The sequence below is a fragment of the Agelaius phoeniceus genome, chromosome 17 (genome assembly GCF_051311805.1).
Source record: "Agelaius phoeniceus isolate bAgePho1 chromosome 17, bAgePho1.hap1, whole genome shotgun sequence".
NCBI lineage: Eukaryota > Metazoa > Chordata > Aves > Passeriformes > Icteridae > Agelaius > Agelaius phoeniceus.
The window spans coordinates 7,120,525-7,139,587 of NC_135281.1; the positions used below are offsets into that span (position 1 = coordinate 7,120,525).

Here is a 19,063-nt window from a genome sequence, read left to right on the forward strand (position 1 = left end):
AGAAAAAAAAAGAAAAATAAAGAAAAAAATAACGCTGAATAACGAAAAAAAAAAAAAATAAAGCGCTAAAAGCAGCCGGGCCCTCCCCGCCGCTGATCCCCCCGGGCCGCGCACCCTCCGGTGCCGGCGCCACCTGCGCGCAGCTCCCGCGGGGCCGCGCTCGGCGGGGCGGGGGCGGGTGGAACCCCCGGGTCCCCCCCGGGTCCCCCCCGCTCCCGGCGCTGCCCCGGGGCCGGGCCGTGCCCGCCCCGCCGCCCCCCCGCTCCCCCGCCCCGTTAAAGCCGGCGGGGCCCCGGCGCTGCCGCCGCCGCCCCGCACCGCCCGCAGCGCGTACCTGAGCCAGCAGCGCGGCGGGGAGCGGCTCCGAGCCCGGCACGGCTGAGGCGGGGGCTCCGCGGGCACCGCCGCTCCTGCGGGGAGGACACGACACGAGCAGGGTCAGGAGAGTGCGGGTGAGTCCGGTCCCGATCCCGGTCCCGATCCCGGTGCCGGTCCCAGCGGGGCTGTGCGCGGTGCCGAGCGCTGCCGCGGACATTGGCACCCTCCGAGGGGGCTTTTCCTTAGAGCGGGGCTGGCAGGAAGGGGAGCGGCGATCCTGGGCGCCAGGAGCAGAAAGCAAAGCCGCGAGGAGGGGAGAGCCTATCCTTGGCCCCAAGGGGTTTTTCCTCCCATCTGCGGGCTGGAGCCTTCCCGACCCCCGGCCGCACGGGCTTGGCCCCGCAGCGGAGCCGGGACGCGGTGCCCGCTCGGTCCCGCGGTGCTGTGGGAGCGATGTGAGCTCTTCCCGCTGCGGGATGGCTCAGGCTGCCTGCCCTGCTCCCCTTTTGCCTACCTGCCGGGCAGGTCCCTGCTTATACAAGCGAGGATCTCATAGCAGAGAATAATAATGTCTGGTACACCTGGGCAAGGCGTGCTGAGCAGCAGGAAATCGAGATCCTGCGGAAAGATAAGCTCAGAAGTGTACCCTAAATTTGTTTCTGCACGACTGGAAAATTGGGTCTGTGCATACTCGTTTGCACAAGCAATCACCCACCTTTGGCTTATCATTTCAACTGTTTCACAGGATAAAATTAGCTTTGGGCACTTCTGTTCCAAGCAATTACATGGGAAAACTTGTTTGGAAAATCAGATTATTCTGCACTCATCGTGTTTGTGTGGACATGCACTGGAGTGAGCTGAGCAGAGCTGAGCAGATTCACGCTGTGGTGGTGGTGTGTGCTCTGCTGGGGTTTTGCAGGGACAACCTTTGCTGCAGCAGAGAGCTGCTGAATCCATTCAGGAGGCAGGCTGCAGAGTGGTTAAGGAGGCTGACAGGGAAATGGGACAGTCCTGTGTCAATGGAAGCCACCATGTGTGCAGTGGGACTGAGGGGAGCAGGGGTCCAGGAGAGGGACCTGTTCTCAGCCCCAGCTCTGAGACAAGGCACAGGGCTTTGCCTCTTTTGCTTAATCACACTGGATTTTTGCTTGACTTAAACCCAGATTATTTATAAAGTTGTTATGAAGTTCTCTCTGTGGGACCCCTGCCTGTGGGACCCTCTGTAGCATCTCTTGATAGTAAAGATTTTTATTTTTTCAAGGACAGGAGCAATTAATCCCAGGCAATGAGTGTGCAGGTTCTCAATAACAAGCAGAAACTGCATTTCACAAGCAGGTTCTTGCAATCTCTGCAGGAATTCATTAGATTGCTGTTGATATCAGCAAAAAGCTGTGTGTGGGGAAATCTCTCAGATCTCAGCCCTGATCTTTGCCACCAGGATATGGATAAACTCAGCCTCATCCAAAATGCAAACTTCCCTCTGGAAACCAGGCGACAGATCCTGGTGTCTGCAGTAAAACAACACTTTTCATCAAAGCAGGCCGGGTGTTGCTGCATCCAATGGGAAAAAGCTGTTGTTGATTTTTGTGGAAGTTGTAACTTCCATTTTTTGTTGAAGAATTAAAGAAACCGTATGTGCTCGGTACAAGATGGGCTCGGGGGCTGCCCTGGCTGGTGGCTGTAGCAAACAGAGGAGCTGTGGCCAACAAGGCAGCTTGTTGTAGGAAATCTGTGGTCACAGAAGATGTTTGTGCTCCCATTGCTCATAACATAGTGTTTCCCTTGAGGTTGGCATTAGGGGTTAAAGGTTTTCAAGAGAAGTCTTTGTTTAAACATCTTTAAAGTTTCCAATAGGGGCCCCTTTGTTCGCTCTGGAGCAGCGTGCCTGCCTTGTTAAAAACTCAGCACTCATAAAATGCCATTTACAAATGCCTGATGAATAGGGCTGAAACATGGAGGGGGGATAAATAGAGTTTGTACCTACACACACACAGGACTTACAGACAGGCCCTACTGTGAGTGAATAAATGGGACCTAGAAAAAACACAGCAAAAAAAAAAAATAAAATAGATGGAGTGGTGCTTATAAAGAAACTTATAAAAGTCAGCAATTCCCCCTGCACCACTTGGGCCCTTTCATGCCAGATGTCTCTTCCAGCCAAGCCAGGGGGCTGAGTGGCTCCTGACACTTGTCATTACCTCTCAGTAATCCTGCTTTCTCCACTTTGGGCCCACACAGTAGCAAACTAAGCACTTGGGCTCCATCAGGAGCTCATGCAGCTGCCACAAGGCTCCTCTGATCTGCTGGCCACAGGGACCTGACCCAATGCTCTCCATTACTGCTGTGGGCTGGTGAGCATCATCCCCCTGTAGGTACTCACAGCACAGATGTACCTTTGGGTGCCAGGTAATGTTTTCAGCTCTTAGAACCCTTTGCTTCTCTCCTGCCTTGGATAAATAGAAAGGGTTTTAAACCAGCTCTGTTAAAGCAGGAGAGGGTAGAGGTGTGTGCTCAGGAGACTCCAGAGGCTGGTTCACAGCGATGGCAGCATTTCCATGTGGGATGCTCCAGACTGAGTCTTATCCTGTGCCTGAATCTTTCTTGGTTCTCACACAGCTTGTCCTTCCTGGCATTTTTTACTTAAGTCAGAGTTCATCTTTCCCACCAATATTCTGTCTTTGCCTGTCTGTCTGCAAACTTCTGATCCTCTGGCCTTGCAAGCCCCTGCTTGCACACGAGTCCATCCCTAGCCTGGTCCCTCTGGTGCCCCTCAGGGACATCCATAGGGCTCAGCTGCTCTCCCTTGCAGAGTGGTGGCAGTACCTTGGTTTCTCTCCAGACTTCAGCTTTTCTGTCTCTGGGCTGTGTTGTGCTTTGCCAGTGTGTAAGTTCAGGAGTCTTGGAGTGCAGTCTGTGGACCCATAGGAGGGCATGGTCTGTGGCAGGAGCCAGTGGGAGCAGATCTGTTGGCAGCAGAGATAACCCCCTGTGCAAGAGTCTCTGTCTGGGCTGGAAAATCAGGCAAGCTCCACACATGGAGAAACACTGCCTTTGGGCACTCACAGCTCGTACACCTGCAGCTGGACTTGGATGGCTTCCCCAAAGTGTCACCTGCTCTTCAGTGTGGGCAGAAGGGAGGCCACAGCCACTGTGCTGCTGGGGAAGCTCTCCTCTGGTGCATCTCCTAAGGGCTGACAGCATCCCAGTCCCAGGACGGATCTCCTGCTGCCAGAGGGACGTGGAAGCTGTGAAGTTGGGTGTGAGACATTTCCTGTGCTACCTTTGAGGTTCTCCCTGTGAAAAGTATCTACACAAAGTTGCTTTTCTGTTCTGAGGAGGGACAAAAAGTCCCCGCGTGCCTTTCTGCAGCTGCCAAACGTTCCTCACTTTCTGCTATTTCAATTAAACACATAGCAGGATGGGTAGGATAAAGGGGAGAGGCACAAGAATATTCTCCTGGCGTGTTTTCTTATGCCAACACATTGAGTCACATCTCTAGAGTGAGAAATATGATATAAAGGCTTAGAGAAGGAGGTCAGGCAATGAATCTATGATTGCTGGGCTGGAATAGCAGGCGGTCTCTGTGGTTGTCTGTGCCATGTAAACTTCCTGAGGTCAGCTGGGGATTGTGGTCCTAGCAGATTTGGGAGACAGCTGCCCTGCTAGTAACTATCAGTCTCATACCAGCTCTGCTGCATCAGGAGCTTAGCTGACAAACTCTGCACCAGCCCAGTGGCTGATCTGAGCCATGACTTTTCCTTTGTGGTTGAACATGCATATTTCTGGGGGAAAAAAATGCTAACACCTTCCTCCCAAAACAAGAACTTGGGCAGTGGATTGCTGCGTCAGCTTCTGGATGGCCAGGGCATCCTTCTCTCCAAGGTTTGAAGTCTCTTGGCCCAGCTCAGCTGTCCTCCAAGGACCTGTTTGCTTTTTAAAGAGACTCAGCAAGGTGGATCTGTCCCCTGTTGATCACTCTTCATCAAAATCAGAGCACTCCAGTTTTGTTGCAAATAGCAGTTAGGAGATGGGCTGAGTTTGCCTGTTGTGCAGCTCAGGGGACAAGTGTAGCCTAAAGATCTTGAGTGGGACAGAGAGGAACAGAGAAATGGCACCAGCAGCCCTGAAACAGGAGCCATCTCTGACATGATTAGCTGAACAAGGAGATTTGGCAGATGTGTTTTCCTCTTGGCTAGATCTTTAACATTTTAATTTGCAAGTGAATGTGGCTTTTATCTGTGGCAGCTGTTGCTGAAGGAGGCCAGGTACAGCTTGTTTCAGTGCAGGGCTGTCTGGGCAAGAGGCTTTCCTGCCATGTGAGTGGCAGAGCACTGGGAGGTCTTTTAGAGATAGATTGAGGCAGAGGAAAACCCCGTGTGCTGTTGTGGAGAACATCTAGAAGGGGATGCTCTGTTCATTGCTACACCCAGCATTTCCTTTCCAAGGGGATTTCAAATGTCACAGAATAAACCTGCCTGGACTTGAGCCCATGAGCTGTGAGGCAAAGACATCTCTTACTGCTAAAAGGATCTGGTCAAGAAATATCTTCCTCCTGCCCTCCCTGTGAATATACAGGAGTGAGTCCCATAAAATGGGGAAAAGGCTTTTGTGAGGAGCAAGCAGAGCAAAAGAGACTTTCCTTCTGCATCCAGCAAGGCTTTCCTGTTACAGCACTCCTGCTGATTTGCTCCTGTTGGGTTTGGAGCCTTGATGTGCTGTTGGAGAAATACAGCCTTGTTTTTCAAACAACATGTCCTTCCAGGTGGCACTTGGCCCAGTCAAGCTGCCGTGGAGCTGTAACCAGAGAGCTCTGTGATGTCCTGGAAAGAGTCTGCTCTGCTTCTCCCACATGTGTTTGGGAAAAACCAAGGACATCACTCCTTAAATGAGGGGGAAAAACCCCTTTTGGGCTGGAAATTCTTGCCATTTCCATGGTCTGGGTGTGGTTGTGGTCTTTGAGTCTTCCTTGCTCTAAAAACTGCATTGCTGTCCTCTCTGATTTGCCTTTTGTCACCCAGCTGCTGTGGGGGATGAGCACTGAGGTTTTGGAGCTGTGATTGAGTGTAAGGTCAATGCTGCCTGTAAAATGGTCCTGAGGGTGGATTCAGAGCTTGTGAGCAGCAGAGGTAGCACTGAGAGCTGGGCATCTGCAAGCAGAGAGCACCTTGAGGCTGGGGATTATGCTGGGAGAAACCAACCCTTGGGCAACTCTCCATGGGAGGGTGGATCCAGCTCCAGGCTGGATCCTCCCAGGCCTCATTCTTTGCAGGTCTTGCATATACAATGTGCCAGCAATTCATCCATGTTTCTACAACAAATTTTGGCATCGAGAGGTGCCTCCAGGATGATGTAAATTCTCTGCATCTCTCCAGGTAGCTCTGGTTGCTTCATTGTCCCCTGGGGCAAGGCACACTTCAGTCTTCCTCCCTTGGTCCCACGTGCATTTTTGGGCAGCCTTTCTCTCAGGCATGGACCAGAAGGTTGATGGCTTGCTGTCCTGCTGAGGACATCACAATTTTTCTCCCCATCCTCCAGCTCAAGTGTGCTCTTGCTGTCTTTGTGTTGTCCTGGCAGAACTCAGGTGTCCTAGGTGAAAGGACTCAGGGCTGGCACTCCTGGCCATATTTTGATTGGGTTTTTTGACACTTTCATCAAATAACACTGATGGAATTGAATTTCTCAAAACTGCCTGGTTGGGTTTCCACAAAGAAAAGCTCTGCAGAGCAAAGGAGGGTGCATGGAGAGGCAGATGAGGAGGGTGAGTTTCAGCAGTGTCGTGTCTAGGGCTGCTCTGCCATTGGCCAAGGCTTCCAGCACAGAAATAAGTGCTGGTAGCACATGTGGCATCAGTGCCCTGCACCCTGCCATGTGTGCCTGGACCTGTTGTGTGTGCCTCCTCCTTGCACTCCCTGCTGCATGGGGCAGCCCTCTGGCCTGGCTGGTGCTTCTCACAGGCTCCCAGCTCTTCCCCACTCCTTGCAGCTCATGGTGAGCCCTTGTCCTGGCTTCTTGCAGGGTCTGGAGCCAGCATGGCTCCATAGGCTTGGTCCACAACCTGCCTTCCTCCTTGTGACACTGCAGTCAGGGCTTTTCCTGGGCTGTGAAGGCACTGCCCCCTCTCCTTTCCCATCTGCTCATCCCCTCTGCAGCTCAGCACAGAGAGCCCCCATCCCTGGAGCAGAAGGAGGGCAGGGAGCTGGCAGCATTCCTCACCCTGCTCCCTGCCATGCCCTGTCCTGTGGCCTGGCCCAATGCAGGCTGTGCCCAGGTCCAACCTGCCACCATCTGGATGAAGCAGAAGGGGAATATTCAGAGTATTTCTGTTAACCTGTAGCCAGGAGAGAGCTGCCAAGGAGGCCACGCTGAAACCTGAGGCGGCTGTTTTTCCTGAGGCTCAGCATTTGGCAGGGAGAGCAGACGGACAAGTGGTGGAGCAGGGAGGGATGCAATTGCCCTGGGGAGCAGCATTGCCAGGGGAGGTGCCCAGGAAGGTGTGCTGGCTTACCTGTTTGTCTCTGGGGATCCATCTCCATGTCCTCCTCGGCTGAGATCACGTGTAGAGTGAAGAGGAGGTGACCCTTCTGTCCTCACATGTGGCTCTCCCCTTGGTCACCCTCCTTTGCATCACACCCTGAGCATCTCCTTCAGCAGCGAAGAGCAATGACTGTTTCTGCCACTGAGTTGCTCAGAATTGTCAGGAATGGTCCAAATGCCCTCTCAGCTCGGCTGCAGGGTTCGGCTGAGCCAGCCCAGGCAGCAGCACTCACCTTGCCTGGATCCTTTTGCCTTTATAGCTCAGTGTTATCTCAAGGTCTCTGGCGGTGCAGGTGGTGTTTGCCTTGCCCTGCAGCAGCTGCCTGCCAGCCGCTGCCTTCCCACCACGGCCCTCCCACTGCTGCAGGGCATGGAGGGGGTGCTCTGCAGCCCCAGGGTGGGAGCAGTGCCTCTGCAGGGATGCAGGTCAGCCCCAGCGAAGGGAGGCTGGAGGGAAGTTGCCAAGTGTGGGATAGTGGGAGAGATATTGGGGGACTTTTGTCCCATCATCTTTGTTTCTCCATCCCTTTGCTGCTGGGGCAGGACTGGGCAGTAAATCGAACCAGGGACCAGGACTCTGTCCCAGCCTGGTCTCTGCTGCCAGGACAGAATATGACTGAGCTGCCATGCCCTGCCCTGTCCAGGCAGCATCAGCCCTTGCAGCTGTGGGGAGAGCCAAGACTTCATCCAAAAGCTGAGATGAGTTAAAAATAGAAACAGTCATGAACTGGTTTTCTCCTTCTTGGTTCCTGGCCCGACAGCTCATTCCTCCCCCTGGGCTGTCTTTGAACCTCTCTGGATGCTGTGAGACACTGGCTCCATAGCAGCCTGCCACTGCAGGGAGGTGTGGAGAGAAGGGAGCTGCAGAAATGTTCTAGGTGGCACAGCTGTCCCAAAAATATTTAGTGGTTTGTGAGTGCTTTCTCCCAGGAAAGAAGCAGCCCTGGAAAAAGAATCTGCTAAATAAAAGGGGAAACAAAGCTGAAGGAGGAGAACTGTTTGCCTCTCTGCTTGCATGTGGTGAGGGGGCACAGCTGTCTGAGCAATCCTGGCCGCAAAGCTCACGTCTGCCCCCTGGGAAAGACCTGCCAGGCTGCTGTCCCTGCTCATCCCCTCAGCCAGAGCAGCCCCACTGGTGCTGCAGGGCTCTGCAGGAGCTCCTGGCACTGCTGCAGAGTCACTGTGCCTGGGCTGGTCCTGGGCTGGTGGGCTCTGCCCTCCAGGGAAAGGCCACGTCTCTCACTTTGAGATGGGTGTGCTGGACCCCAGTATCCTCCAGTGCCCCTTTTCTGTCCTCCTAATTCTCTAATAGAGTTTTCCAGGTGTGAACACTGAGTCTCGAGACAGTTTTAAGATGCAGCTGTGAAACCTATTATCAGTGTCCCTGCTATCAAAGACGTGGTGTTCAGGGCTGCACGTAACCACTGAGCAATTAAACAGCAACCCTGGTGATGAATTACAGCTGAGACCTCCTGGGGCTAAATAAATACTGGCTGATAACTACCGATAAAATGAATTTTTGTGTGTTTTTTTCTTAAAAGCACCTTTCCAGTATCTGAGGCCAGTCCTGGCACTGCACATGTCCTGGGGAGAGTCACATTATCTGTGGCATTTCCATCCCTAGCACCTTGGGTTTCCAACCAGAGCTGGAATAAAAATGAACTGAATAAATCCACATCCCTGCAGGAGCCAGGAAAGGCAAGGCAAGACAACACAGAGGTGGACAGGGAGGGAGAGAAGTGAGAAGCTGAGGTTTTGGGTAACAAGTTTAAATATCTTTCCTCCCACTGATCCCACCCTAAAGACATGAAAAAACTGTTGAGGTGCAGAGTATCCCTTGGAAAAACCTTTAGGCCAGGGAGAGGTGCAGAGTAGTGGGGACTCTAAAGTGATGTGAAGGAGAGCAGCAGCTGGCAGTGCTCACCCAGCACCTGCCTGGGGGGAGAGGGGTGAGCCCACCTGCACAGGCACCCTTACACCCTCTGCCTGCAGAGCCTTCTGCTCTCCCAAGGGAGAGAATGGAACTTCTTGGAAAAATTACCTTTGCCAGTGACTTTGAGAGACTTCTGAGCAGGTGTTGTCTGTGCTGGTGTTGCATCTGGGGACTTCTCTCCCCATGCAGGAGTATCAGGAGGGCTGGTGCTCTGCATCCCTGCGTGCAGCTTTCCCACTCTCCACTGGCTGCAGAGAACAGCCACACAGTCAGGGAAAAAGCATTTGGCTGAACATCCCATCTGCCTGGTTTGCAAGTGAAAATAAGGCTTGTCCAATGGCCAGCTCCACCCAGAGCAGAAAATCAGACCCTTTGGCAGAGTGCTGCTACTGTAATGAAATTGAGCTGTGCTGAGACTGCCAGTCCTTGGAACAGGAAAGATTCCATGTGGATTCAGAGAAGTTTGGGGATGGATCTGTCAAAACTACTGCTCTTTAGGGTTTTTGGCACTGCCTGGGGACACCCACCACAGGAGAATGCTGCCTTGTGGCTGAGCACGCCCTCAGCACTGATTGCACCTTGTCTTCTCCCTGCAGCACATCCTTCCAGCACTGGAACTGTGTGCTCTCCCAGAGCCATCATGAAGCTCCTGCCTGCTGCCCCTCTCCTCCTGCTTCTCCTGACAATGCTGGAAGCCAGACCAAAACCTGCAGGTGAGCCCTGGCTGGTGGGGAGTGCATGGAGGGGAGAGAAGTGAGGACCTGGGGCAGTGGAGCCCATGGAGGACAGTTTGCTGTGTGATGTGGAGGGACATGATGCCTCTTCCCTGGGAGCATCCCCAGGAGGATGGAGGATCCTGCCAGCAGTGGGACACAAACTTCCTGGCCCCAGCATGGTGGCTTTGGTGCTGCTTGCTCTGGGCACCTCCTCAGCTGTGGCACAGCCCTGCCCAGGGCTTGTCACCCTCCAGGCCATGGGCTGTGACCTTGGCAGCAGGCACAGCTGTAAGGGAAAGCCTCCTCCTTGCTTGACTCTCCAGATGAAGGAGACAAAGCAAACCCAGAGGTAGCAGCCTCTCTCCTCCCAGGACAGAGAGATCTAAATCAATTTTAGTTTAAAAACAGTGAAGGCACCAAATGGAGAAAGGAGCAGGTATGCCTCAGAGACTTTCAGAGCAGCTGAGATTGACATCATCCCAAAGGCATTGAAAGCATTTCCTTATGACTAGGGCCCAGTTCTCCCAGCAAAGTAAGTTCACTGACATTTCACTTGCTGAACACTCTCCCAGTTTGCACTGGGGTTAGCATCCTTATGCTCAACAGAAGCTCTTTGGCTCAGTCTCTACCAAGTGTGTGCCCTTAGCTTTGCTTTTTACTTTCTCATTTTCTGCCCTTAAAAAATCACAACCACAACAACCCACAGCCAGGGGATGTCTCCCCAGCCTGTTGGCCCTGCTTCCTCTCTGCCACCATCTTCTGTGGTGGTGTTCGCAGGGGTCCCAGGATGAGGGAAGAGACGAGAATGTTGAGTCCATGTTTCAGAAGGCTTGATTTATTATTTTATGATATATATTATATTAAACTATACTAAAAGAATAGAAGAAAAGATTTCATCAGAAGGCTATCTAAGAATAGAAAAAGAATGATAACAAAGGCTTGACTGAGCAGCAGTCCAAGCCAGCTGGACTGTGATTTGCCATTATTTAGAAACAACCACATGAGCCCAATCACAGGTCCACCTGTTGCATTCCACAGCAGCAGATAATCATTGTTTACATTTTGTTTCTGAGGCCTCTCGGCTTCTCAGGAGAAAAAATCCTAAGGAAAGGATTTTTCATAAAATGTGTCTGTGACAACCTTCTGCGGATTCACTGGGCAGTGAAAGGTGCCGGTCTCTGGGGGCTGCCCAAACCTGCTCTCTCCATCCCTCATGAGCAAGCCCCAGCCAGCAGGCAGAGATCTCTGTGCTCCCTGCAGACAGCCACAGGACTGAGCCTTCTTTTTGCCTTCTCCTTAGCTCTGAAGTGCAGGACAGGTCCCCTGGACATCGTGTTTGTGATCGACAGCTCGCGCAGCGTGCGCCCCTTCGAGTTCGAGACCATGCGGCGCTTCATGGTGGACATCATCAGCAACCTGGACGTGGGCCCCAACGCCACACGGGTGGGTGCAGCTGCTCTTTTGGGGGATCCCTGGGGGCCCCCTAAGCTGTGTGTTCACTGGTAGCAGCAGGAAGGCAAGGAGACTCCACACAGCTTCTGAGGGTGCTCATTGGATGAGGGTTTATTGGGGGTCCCACCCCCAGGAGCAGCATGGTTTCTGAGTTTGAAATCACTTGTTTTTAAATTGTTTTTTTTTAATTAAAATCACACCAATCACTTATTTTGAAAAGTTTAGAAGTTTAATAGTAATAAAATGGTTATAAAAATAGTAATACAATTAGAGTAATAATAATTTGGACAATTAGGATTAGAACAATATGAGACAATAGAAACAAAGAGTTATGGGCATCCGGGTACCTTTTTCTGGGCAGCATAAGCCTGAAAAAGGACCCACGTTAACAGAGGATTAACCCTTTAAAACAGCCTGTTGCATATTCATACACCTCATACATGATGCCTAAATTCCATTCAAACACAGGATTCTGTCTGGTCAGTGTCAGCTTCTTCCTCTGAATCCTGACAGTGTCATCCTGCCCGAGCGAGGTGGGAAGAAGTTCATTTCTCCTGATAATGGAGCAATAAATTCTCTTTCTCTGAAAGATTTAGTTGTCCTGTGGCTGCTATCTCAGTGTGAGTCCTTTCTTTAGAAAAAAAATATCCCACATAGCATAGTTGCTATTTAAATATTTGTTATAACCTAAAACTATATTTAACACACTACTTAAGAGAATTAATACAGCATTACTTTCTAGTGCAACACATATATTATTATTTTAATATTTGCGAAAAGCCAATCATAAAATACGCATTTTTCACATGAGAGAGAAGGGGGGAAGGGAAAGGAAGGGGCAGAGAGGGAGAGCCTAGGGAGAAAAGGGCCAAGAGAGAGTGGGGCCAAGAGAGAGGAAAGGGCTAAGAGGCTTCTCATGTCCCTCTCACAGCTTAACAAGGAGATTCAAAGTGGGTGCAGAATAAGACTTGGGCCAATGGGATTACAGATCCATGATACTTCAGGGGAGGATCACAGGCTTGGAATAAACTGCACAGTTCTGAGGGGTGAGACAGAGCATACCATTTACCTAAAATGTAACACCCCAACAGGTGGGGGTGATCCAGTACTCCAGCCAGGTGCAGAACATCTTCTCCCTCAAGACCTTCTTCACGCGGGCGGACATGGAGAGGGCCATCAACAGCATCGTGCCGCTGGCCCAGGGCACCATGACGGGGCTGGCCATCCAGTACGCCATGAACGTGGCCTTCAGCACGCAGGAGGGCGCGCGGCCCCTGCACAAGGGCATCCCCCGCATCGCCATCATCGTCACCGACGGGCGGCCCCAGGACCGCATCACCGAGGTGGCCACGCAGGCCCGGAACGCCGGCATCGAGATCTACGCCGTGGGCATCCAGCGGGCAGACATGAACTCTCTGCGGGCCATGGCCTCCCCGCCGCTGGAGGAGCACGTCTTCCTGGTGGAGTCCTTTGAGCTCATCCAGCAGTTTGCCAAGCAGTTCCAGGACAAGCTTTGTGGTGGGTGAGGGCTGCTGCTGCTGCTGAGTAGCCAGGGGGCTCTGGTGTCTGCTCCTCACCCAGGCCAGACCTGCAGAGCGGTGTTTGGGGTGGCTGCCCCGCCAGAAGCAGGGTGGATGGGGAAACAGCCTCCCCAGTGAGGCACCAGGACAGGGCACTGTGTCTGTGTCTGTGTGCTGGAAATCAGTGGCTGAGCACTGGGGCTGCGTGGGGCTGTGTCACACTGGCTTCTGCTGCAGGGACAGGGCATATGCCAGAGCCAGGGTGCCTATGTATCTGGTGTGCCTGTGGGCCACTGTGATGCCCGTTCTGTCTTGCAGGGGTGGACATGTGCATGGAGAGGGAGCACGGCTGCCAGCACAGCTGCATCAGCACCCCTGGCTCCTTCTACTGCGAGTGCAACCCAGGCTACAGGCTCAATGTGGATGGAAAGACCTGTTCCCGTAAAAACCCTTTTTATTTTCTGAACTTTCATAGGGAGCTTGTAGTTATGGATCCCATGGAGGGAAGCTGGCACACAGCAGAGGATTCAGGAGGCCAGCAGCAGCCTGGGTGCTCTGTTCACTGCGCCCACTGCCTCCTGGGTCTGTAATGCCTGCAGACATTCAGCATTGCTAAATCCTGGCCACCTGTGATGGGACACTTGTGACTTATGTGGGCACAACCAGCTGCCTGTCAGCTGAGGGGGTCTAGGCAGCGAGTACCAGAGGATTCACACCCCAAGTGCACAGTGCTTTTCCCCTGGATTTTAGTGCAAAGCTGTCTTAGTTGGTCTGACCACCACACCAAGACTTCTCCTTCTTGTTTCACGGTGCTGGGAGCTGCTTCTAAACCCTGGAGCAGTCATGCCCTGCTGCCCCAGGGAGGCTGGGACCCGAGGGTGATGGGTGTCCTGTTGGAGGCTGGGACAGGAGGGTGATGGGTGTCCTGTTGGAGGCTGGCTCAGGAGGGTGATTTGTGTCCTTTGCCCCCCAGCCATCGATGCCTGTGCGGACGGGAGGCATGGCTGCCAGCACCACTGTGTCAGCCTGCGGGGCTCCTACTCCTGCAGCTGCCGGCCGGGTTACTACCTCAGCCACAACAAGAGGAGCTGCACCAGTAAGTGGCTGTCTCCCTCCCTATCCCTTCTTTGTTTGCTTCCCATTCTCTTCTTGCCTTTTCCCTTCTGTCATTGCTCTCCTTGTGTCCACAGTGATTGATTACTGCAGCTTTGGGAACCACAGCTGCCAGCACGAGTGTGTGAGCATCCCCAACGGGCACTACTGCCGCTGCCGCAGCGGCTTCACGCTCCAGCCCGATGGCAAGTCCTGCAGGGGTAGGTCCCAGTGTGCTGCACAGCACAGGCTGTGTCTATAGCACGTGCCTTTATGTCCTGCCCAGCCTCCAGGGAAGGGCTGTTCCCAGACTGCCCTGAACGGGGATAACCCCATGCCCTTGGCTTGTCTTCCAGCCACCGACCTCTGCAACGGGGTGGATCACGGCTGTGAGTTCAAGTGTGTGAGCACAGAGGGCTCCTACCACTGCGTGTGCCCTGAGGGCCAGCAGCTCCAGGCTGATGGCAAGACATGCAGCAGTGAGTACTGGGACATAGCCCTTGACATTCTCCTTATCTGTGCTCTGTGCTCCTGGAGAGAACTCACCTGAAACTGGGCTGGGGGGCTCTGTTGCCACTTGGGGCTCTAAACTAGGCTGGAAGAGGGTGGAGAGCTGGCTGTGGCTGGGGGAACACTCTGGCTGCTGTGGGGATGGATGCTTGTGTCCTCAGAGACATGGCCCAGAAGATGCAACAGCTTTAAGGAAAACTTTGGGAAAAGAGAAACCTAGGAAAGACTTTCATGGGGTATTGGGATATCAGTGGAAGTTTTTGGGCTGAGTCCCTTGGGCATAGTCTGCTCTCCTTCCCAGCTGCAGTTCCAGGGTGTTCCCATAGCACCCCAGAGCTCAGCCCCAGCCCTTCACTGTGACAGTGGCCATGGCCAGGCTGCTCCTCTGTCACCTTCCCCTGTCCCTGCAGAGTGTGGAGCTGGGCACGTTGACCTGGTGATGGTGATTGATGGTTCCAAGAGTGTGCGGCCCCAGAACTTTGAGCTGGTGAAGCAGTTTGTGAACCGTGTTGTGGACCTGCTGGAGGTGTCCCCCCAGGGCACGCGGGTGGGGCTGGTGCAGTACTCCAGCCGCGTGCGCACCGAGTTCCCCCTCAACAAGTACCACAGCGCCGACGAGATCAAGAAGGCAGTGATGGATGTGGAGTACATGGAGAAAGGCACCATGACAGGCCTGGCCCTCAAGCACATGGTGGAGCACAGCTTCTCTGAGCTGGAAGGTGCCAGGCCTCTCTCCCACAACATCCCCAGAATCGGGCTGGTCTTCACAGATGGACGCTCCCAGGATGACATCTCCGAATGGGCCAGGAGAGCAAAGGAATCAGGTGCAGGAGGGGTTGGGAACCCCAAATTTCAGTGTTTTGGGCATCCTGGGATGGTTCCTTGGTGTGCTGTCTCTGTGAAAAGCTGCAGCATCCAGCCTTGGGGAGCTGCATCCCATAGCAGACGTGCTCTGTTGTGGCCACAGGGTGCTCTGAGCAGCATCCTTCATGCAGCAGCCTCCACCACCACAGCGCTGCCACACTCCTGCCTGTCCTTCCCAAATTCCTGCTGTGTATTTGGGAAGCCCAGAGAAAATCCTGCTGCAGGGTGGCCAGCACAGTGCTCAGGATCTGTCCTTGCCACACAGGGATTGTCATGTTTGCCGTGGGTGTTGGAAAAGCTGTGGAAGAAGAGCTGAGAGCGATCGCCTCCGAGCCAGTGGAGCAGCACTTCTCCTATTCTGCAGACTTCACCACCATGACCCACCTTGTGGAGAACTTCTCCCTGAACATCTGCCCAGGTGGGTGCTCTTGGCCATACCAGGGGACTTGACCCCAAGCCAGGGAAGGCTCTTCTGTCCCCACAGAGCCAGCAGGGTGGTTTGTGTGCCTGTCACCCTGTGTCAAGCACCCCAAGGCTGAGCTGGGCTGGTGTGAGCCTAGACTGTCACAGGATCTCTCCAGGCTGTTGTGGGTGTGGATGTGGGTCTCTGGGAGGGATTTGGAAGAGAAGGTGAAACTGGGGGTATTAATTAAAAAGCAGGAGGGGTTAATACAAAAGTATTAATGTGATCCACCACCCCTGTACTATTGCATGGGCAGAATTTGGGAGTGGCACCCTGCCTTGGGGGATGCTCTGAAGGTGGCCTGTGCACCTTGTTCAGACCTGTGCTCCTGCTGCTGCTGGGTTACTGTGAGGGTCTCCCTGCCCTGGGACAGGCTGGGGCTCCCCAGCGCCCTTGAGTCCCCCACAGGGCTGCAGATACAGAGCCAACGTGCCCCCTGCCGCCCCAGCTTGAAGGCAAAGTGAAGCTCAGCACTGGCTGTCCTTGGCACACTGTGCCCACAGGTGTGACAGCTCTGTGGGATGCCTGGCAGAGAGCTTGCTGGATCAGCAGGGCAGCCTGACACAAAGCAGAGAGGCTGAAAGAAGGGGGCAAAAGAGTGGGGAGAGCCCTGAGCCCCAGTGGGTGGCTGCAGGGACAAGGGACCTGTCTGGGAGCAAGGGAGAGCGGGCACTGTGGGGCCGTGGTGTGACAGCAGCCAAACCCCCTGTGACAGAGGAGGGCAAAGGGGAGACGGAGATCCGCAGCCCGTGCGAGTGCGAGGCGCTGGTGCAGTTCCAGACCAACACCGTGGCCATCCTGCAGAGCCTGACCGAGAAAAATATCCTTTGGGGTGAGGCCTGGGCTTGCCAGGGGGCTGAGGACAGAGCACACGTGGGAGAGGGAGGGATGGGTAAATGGGAGAGGGGAGATTTTAAGCCCTTTGCTCAGCAGGCTGCCTGGCTCACGCTGTTTCCTTAGCACGTTCACTTGCTCAGATGACAGCCAGACTTGAAGACCTGGAAAAGCAGATTGCCAACAAGAAGTGATCCTGGCAGAGGGCTGCAGTGCTCAGCAGGGCACAGGATGGATGTACATTAGCTACATGACATTGTTATTGCTAGGTTATTGTAAAGCATCAGTGTTTGTTCTTGTATTGCAAAATCCCCAGGGGGCTGTGTTTAAAAAACCCAAAAATCCCAAAAACACACAAAAAGGAACTTGAACAAAGCCCCTGCTACAAAGCTGAGGGGTTCAGTTGTCGTTCCTTGGCAGGTCTGGGATGAGGGGGAGCAGCTCTGTGGGCAGGCTGGTCATTGGACAGACATGACACCTGGTGTCCCCCAGAGTGACTGGGATGGCACAGTCCCCCTGGACCCTGGCAGACTGCTTTGCAGGAGAAAAAACCTGCAGTGGTGTCACCCTGAGAGCTTCTGTTGTCTCTGCTGCCAAGTGGTGGGGCAAGGACAGCTGGGTGGTGCAGGCAGCACAGGGGATGCCTGATGCCCAGCTGGCTCCCAGCGTGGTGCCCAGGAGGGATCTCATGGGAAGATAGATGGCAGGAATTCTTAGATCCCCTTGCCCCTGTTTGGCAGAATAGTTTGGAAATTGGTATTAATCTTGTTTGGTTTTGTAATCACATAGCAAAATGGTAATTATTCTTTCTATCAGTATCTATGTGTGTGTGTGTGTATATATATATATATGTATATTTAATTCTGAGAGCAGGGTAGTGCTATTTTTGAACTCTTGTTTTATATAAAGGAATTTCTATCTTGACAATAAACACCCTGAAGATTTGTATGACATGTCCCTCTCCTTTCAGCTGGGCTGCAGGATGACAGAGGAACTTCTCTGTCAGAAGTGGATTCGGGGTTTTGCAGAGGAAGTTCTCTGTCAGAAGTGGAATCTGGCTTTTGCAGAGAAACTTCTCTGTCAGAAGTGGATTCTTCTTTTGCAGAGGAAGTTCTCTGTCAGAAGTGGATTCTGGCTTTTGCAGAGAAACTTCTCTGTCAGAAGTGGATTCTTCTTTTGCAGGGGAAGTTCTCTGTCAGAAGTGGATTCTGGCTTTTGCAGAGGAACTTCTCTGTCAGAAGTGGATTCTTCTTTTGCAGAGGAACTTCTCTGTCAGAAGTGGATTCTTCTTTTGCAGAGGAAGTTCTCTGTCAGAAGTGGATTCTGGCTTTTGCAGAGAAACTTCTCTGTCAGAAGTGGAATCTGGCTTTTGCAGCAGCTGCTGTCTGCAGGATCCAGAAATCCTTTGGGGAAATCTTTGTTCTGTGGTACCCCAGGGTGCTGCAGGCTCAGCCCCAGCTGGAGGGAGCCAGTGTGGCATGGACACTGTGTCCCCATGGGCAGGGCTTGCTCTGGAGCCTCTGCTTGTAGGAGCACAGGGAGCTGAGAGCTGAGCTGGGCATGGAGCCACAGCCTGGCCAAGGTGCCCATTGAGCTGCTCTGGGGTTGGTGCTGAGGCAAAGGGACACCCAGGATCTGCTCCTGATGGATCCCTGCACAAAGAACCACCCCTGACAGCAGGACTCTTGAATCCATTCTCTTGATTTTATCCTCATTAGTGCATTTAGTTCCTTTCAGGGGATAACACAAAATTCCCCTCTGCTCCCCATGAAGCTGCAGCCCCCCTAGGATCCATCCCTGCCTCCAGCTCTGGGGTCCTGAGCACAGGAAGGACCTGGAGCTCTTAGAGTGAGTGCAGAGGAGACCATGGGGGTGCTGCAAGGGCTGGAGCCCCTCTGCTGTGAGGAAAGGCTGAAGGAGTTGGGGATGATCAGCCTGGAGTGCCATGGAGGGGCCACACTGCATCCATGAAGGGCTTGAAGGGTCCCATAGGAAAGATGGGGACAGAGTGTTCAACAGGGTCTGTGGTGGGAGGGGGGGGAATGGGGGAAGGGGGGATGGCTTTCAACTGCAGCAGGTTGTTTTGGGTTAAAATGAAGTTTATGGGTTTTTTTACACTGAGGGTTGGTAGTTTATGGGTTTTTTTACACTGAGGGTTGGTAGTTTATGATTTTTTTTACACTGAGGGTCGGAAGTTTGTGGGTTTTTTTACTCTGAGGGTGGGAAGTTTGTGGTTGTTTTTCCTCTGAGGAAAACAGACTTCCCACCCCTCTGAGGGTGGGAAGTTTGTGGTTGTTTTTACTCTGAGGGTGGGAAGTCACAGGTCCAGGCCGTGCACAGAAGCTGTGCATGCTCCATCCCTGGGGACATCCATGGTCAGGGGGACAGGACTCTGTCTGCTCTGGTGGGAGGTAGCTCAGGTTGGAATACGATGATCTTCAGGGTCCATTCCAAGGCAAAGCAATCAGGAGGGTTCACATTCACTCCCTCAGTACGGTAAGTGAATTCCTGAATTTCCTGTAGGCATCTCCTGCAGGAAGCGCAGGAGAAAGGGAAATCAGACCAGCTAGCTGAGCTTTGAGCTGACTGGTCCTGGTGCTGACCCGCCCTATAACTGGTGCTGACCCGCCCTATAACCCGTCACTCGCTCCCCTGCATCCACTGTCACCCTGCTTGAGTGCAGTTCAGTCCTGTCTGCTCTGTCTACGGTCCTGGACGGTCTCTGCAGCCTGGATCTTGCCACCCATCCCTGCAGGATGCCAATTTTTGTCCCAATGAAGGTACAGTGCCATTCCATGGAGGTGGAAACTCCCGAACTGCCTGGCTG

The 19,063-nt window shown here is 53.3% G+C and overlaps 2 protein-coding genes across 2 annotated transcripts in view; one reads left to right on the forward strand and one right to left on the reverse strand.

The window, feature by feature from the left end:
- RBPJL (recombination signal binding protein for immunoglobulin kappa J region like) overlaps positions 1-6,851 on the reverse strand; it is a 19,520-nt gene extending 12,669 nt beyond the window's left edge. Inside the window, exons 1-2 of the mRNA XM_054644742.2 lie at positions 6,824-6,851; positions 335-410 (exon numbers count right to left, since the gene is read on the reverse strand). Coding sequence (XP_054500717.1) covers positions 335-410; positions 6,824-6,851 — 104 coding nt within the window. The remainder of the gene's footprint in view (positions 1-334; positions 411-6,823) is intronic.
- MATN4 (matrilin 4) lies at positions 247-17,176 on the forward strand. The gene is made up of 12 exons (XM_054644564.2): positions 247-452; positions 9,382-9,498; positions 10,802-10,944; positions 12,045-12,471; positions 12,792-12,914; positions 13,447-13,569; positions 13,664-13,786; positions 13,922-14,044; positions 14,486-14,899; positions 15,205-15,357; positions 16,118-16,222; positions 16,372-17,176. The coding sequence occupies exons 2-12, from the start codon at positions 9,426-9,428 to the stop codon at positions 16,428-16,430; spliced, it is 1,866 nt and encodes a 621-aa protein (XP_054500539.2). The 5' UTR covers positions 247-452; positions 9,382-9,425; the 3' UTR covers positions 16,431-17,176.
- Positions 17,177-19,063: the final 1,887 nt, after the last annotated feature.